The 2,228-nt window shown below is 66.9% G+C and overlaps 1 protein-coding gene across 1 annotated transcript; it reads right to left on the reverse strand.

Annotated features, from left to right (window-relative positions):
- Positions 1-4: 4 nt before the first annotated feature.
- On the reverse strand, positions 5-1,824 carry LOC113408581 (valine--tRNA ligase-like; the record flags this gene model as incomplete). Its single annotated transcript, XM_026661911.1, has 6 exons — positions 5-28; positions 369-493; positions 881-971; positions 1,093-1,181; positions 1,499-1,607; positions 1,705-1,824. Coding segments are annotated over 6 exons (558 nt in total), but the record flags the coding sequence as incomplete, so codon positions are not given.
- Between the last annotated feature and the right edge of the window lie 404 nt (positions 1,825-2,228).

Below are 2,228 nucleotides of genomic sequence, written 5' to 3' on the forward strand. Positions count from 1 at the left end.
CCCCCCGGGCCTCGAACCGCTTCATACCCTGCATTGGGTGGGGAGCAAGGAGGGTCAGATCCCTGGGGCCCATCCAGCCCGGTATCCCACCTCTACCACCACAGATCAGACCCCCAGGCCCAGCCTGGTATTATCCCACTACTGCCACCACAGATCAGAGCCCCGGGGCCCACCCAACCCGGTATCCCACTACTGCCACCACAGATCAGACCCGCACTGGGGCCCATCCAGTCTGGTATCTCCTGCCCTAGATCAGACCTAAGAATTCCCCTGCCCCAGTTTAATGCCCCGCTGCTGACACCACCAGTCCAAGCCCTGGGCCCATCCAGCTCAGTATCCACCCCCCAGCCTGCTGGTCTCCCCCATACCAGGAAGGGGGGAGGCACGTTGATGAGGCACCCGCTGTCGTCGATAATGGTGACGCAGTCCAGGCCGTGGCGCTGCCCCACCTCATAGTCGTTGTGGTCGTGGGCCGGGGTGATCTTCACTGCGCCTGGGGGGCGGGGGGGCAGGCGTCAGACATGCTTCGCGATTCGCTGCAGCCCAAGTGCCCCTCCCCTTTCACCCCCAGCCTCACTCCACTCCCCAGGCACTGACCTCGCTGAGAGCCCACCAACAACCCTGGGACCTGTCCCCAGCCCCATATTCACTCCACACCACATAGCCCCTCCCATGACTCTGGGCCCTGCCCCCCCACCCCAAGTCACTCCACCCCCTTCACTTCCCTTGGCTGGGCCCCTCCTGTATTTCACATCACACCTCCCTAGGCCCCGCTCACATTCACTAGGCCCTAGCCCCATTGGCTTCTTTGTCAGGCCCCTCCCCCATTCCCACCTCTCCTCCAGGCCCCGCCCCTGCCCTAGGCCCCGCCCCCACATACCAGTCCCGAAGCCCATGTCCACGAAGTCGTCGCAGACGATGGGCATGCGCCGCCCAGTGAAGGGGTGCAGGACGCGCTTCCCATGGAGATGCTGGAACGGGGAGGAGACGAGGGGGTCACTTGGGGGACCCCAAAACCAGACACTCCCAGGGATCACCCAGCAACCTCCCCCTCCCCCCCAAGCTCACACGCTCCGCACCCAGGGCAGGTACCTGGTAGCGGGGATCCTGAGGATGCACCGCCACGGCCGTGTCCCCCAGCATGGTCTCCACCCGCGTCGTCGCCACAACAACCTCCTCGTCTGTGGGGAGAGAGTCAGACGGTGAGACCCCCCCGAGCCAGCCCCACCCCCACCCTGGATCAGAACCAGCCCCCCCTACAGGGGACGTGCCCCATTCCCTGCCCCACCCCCACCCCAGATCAGAACCAGCACCCCCTAACGGGGGCCGGGCCCTGTGTCCCATTCCCTGCCCCGGATCAGAACCGGCGCCCCCTACAGGGGACAGGCCCCGTGCCCCATTCCCTGCCCCCGAGCCAGCCAGTCCCTGCCCTGGGGCAGATCGGAGGGAAAAGGCCCCATGTCCTGCTCCCAGCCCCCGTCCCCCTCCCTGGCCCTACCTGAGTCCTCGAGCTTGTAGGCGAATGACACCAGCACCCCAAATTCCACCTTGTCCTTGTACCCGGGGACGGGCAGGAGGGTCCGGCCGGGCAGCTCCTTCTTATCCACCTGGGGGGGGGGGGGGAAGCCCAGACCACCCCCCCCCCCCCCCCCCCCCCCCCCCCCGCCCCCCCCCCCCCCGGCAGCTCCAGCTCCCCCCACACACCTCGATGTCGGAGATGGCAGAGTGCAGGGTGCAGGACCAGTTGACCAGGCGTTTGCTGCGGTAGATCACCCCCTCCTCGTGCAGCCGGACGAAGGCTTCCTGGACAGCGTAGGACAGTTTCTGCGGAGCAGCGAGAGGAGAGGTGAGATCCCGGTCCCCTGCCGGAGAGACGTCGGACCACACATCCCCGTGTCCTGCGCCCCGCACTGCTACCCAGGGAGGGAGATTCTCCTACGTGCGGAGCAAGTTCCCACGGGGCCGGCTCTGACCCACACCACCCCAGTGTGACCTCTGACATCCCCCCGGGGATAGGGATCAAGGGATATTCTCTGCATTGGAGGCGGGGGCACACCACTGCACAGGGCAGAACTGGGGAAAGGCGGGGCGGGGGGGGTGATAGAACCTGCATGGACCCACCTCCAGGGCCAGATGGGAGCTGGCGCCCCCTAGAGGACACATTTCCTGGGCCCCTTTCCCCCCCCCCCCCCCCCCCCACCTAGTCAGTCCCTGCCCTGGGGCCGGAC

This window comes from Terrapene carolina, unplaced genomic scaffold (assembly GCF_002925995.2).
Source record: "Terrapene carolina triunguis isolate 2854851 unplaced genomic scaffold, T_m_triunguis-2.0 Scaffold19372, whole genome shotgun sequence".
Classification (NCBI taxonomy): domain Eukaryota; kingdom Metazoa; phylum Chordata; order Testudines; family Emydidae; genus Terrapene; species Terrapene triunguis.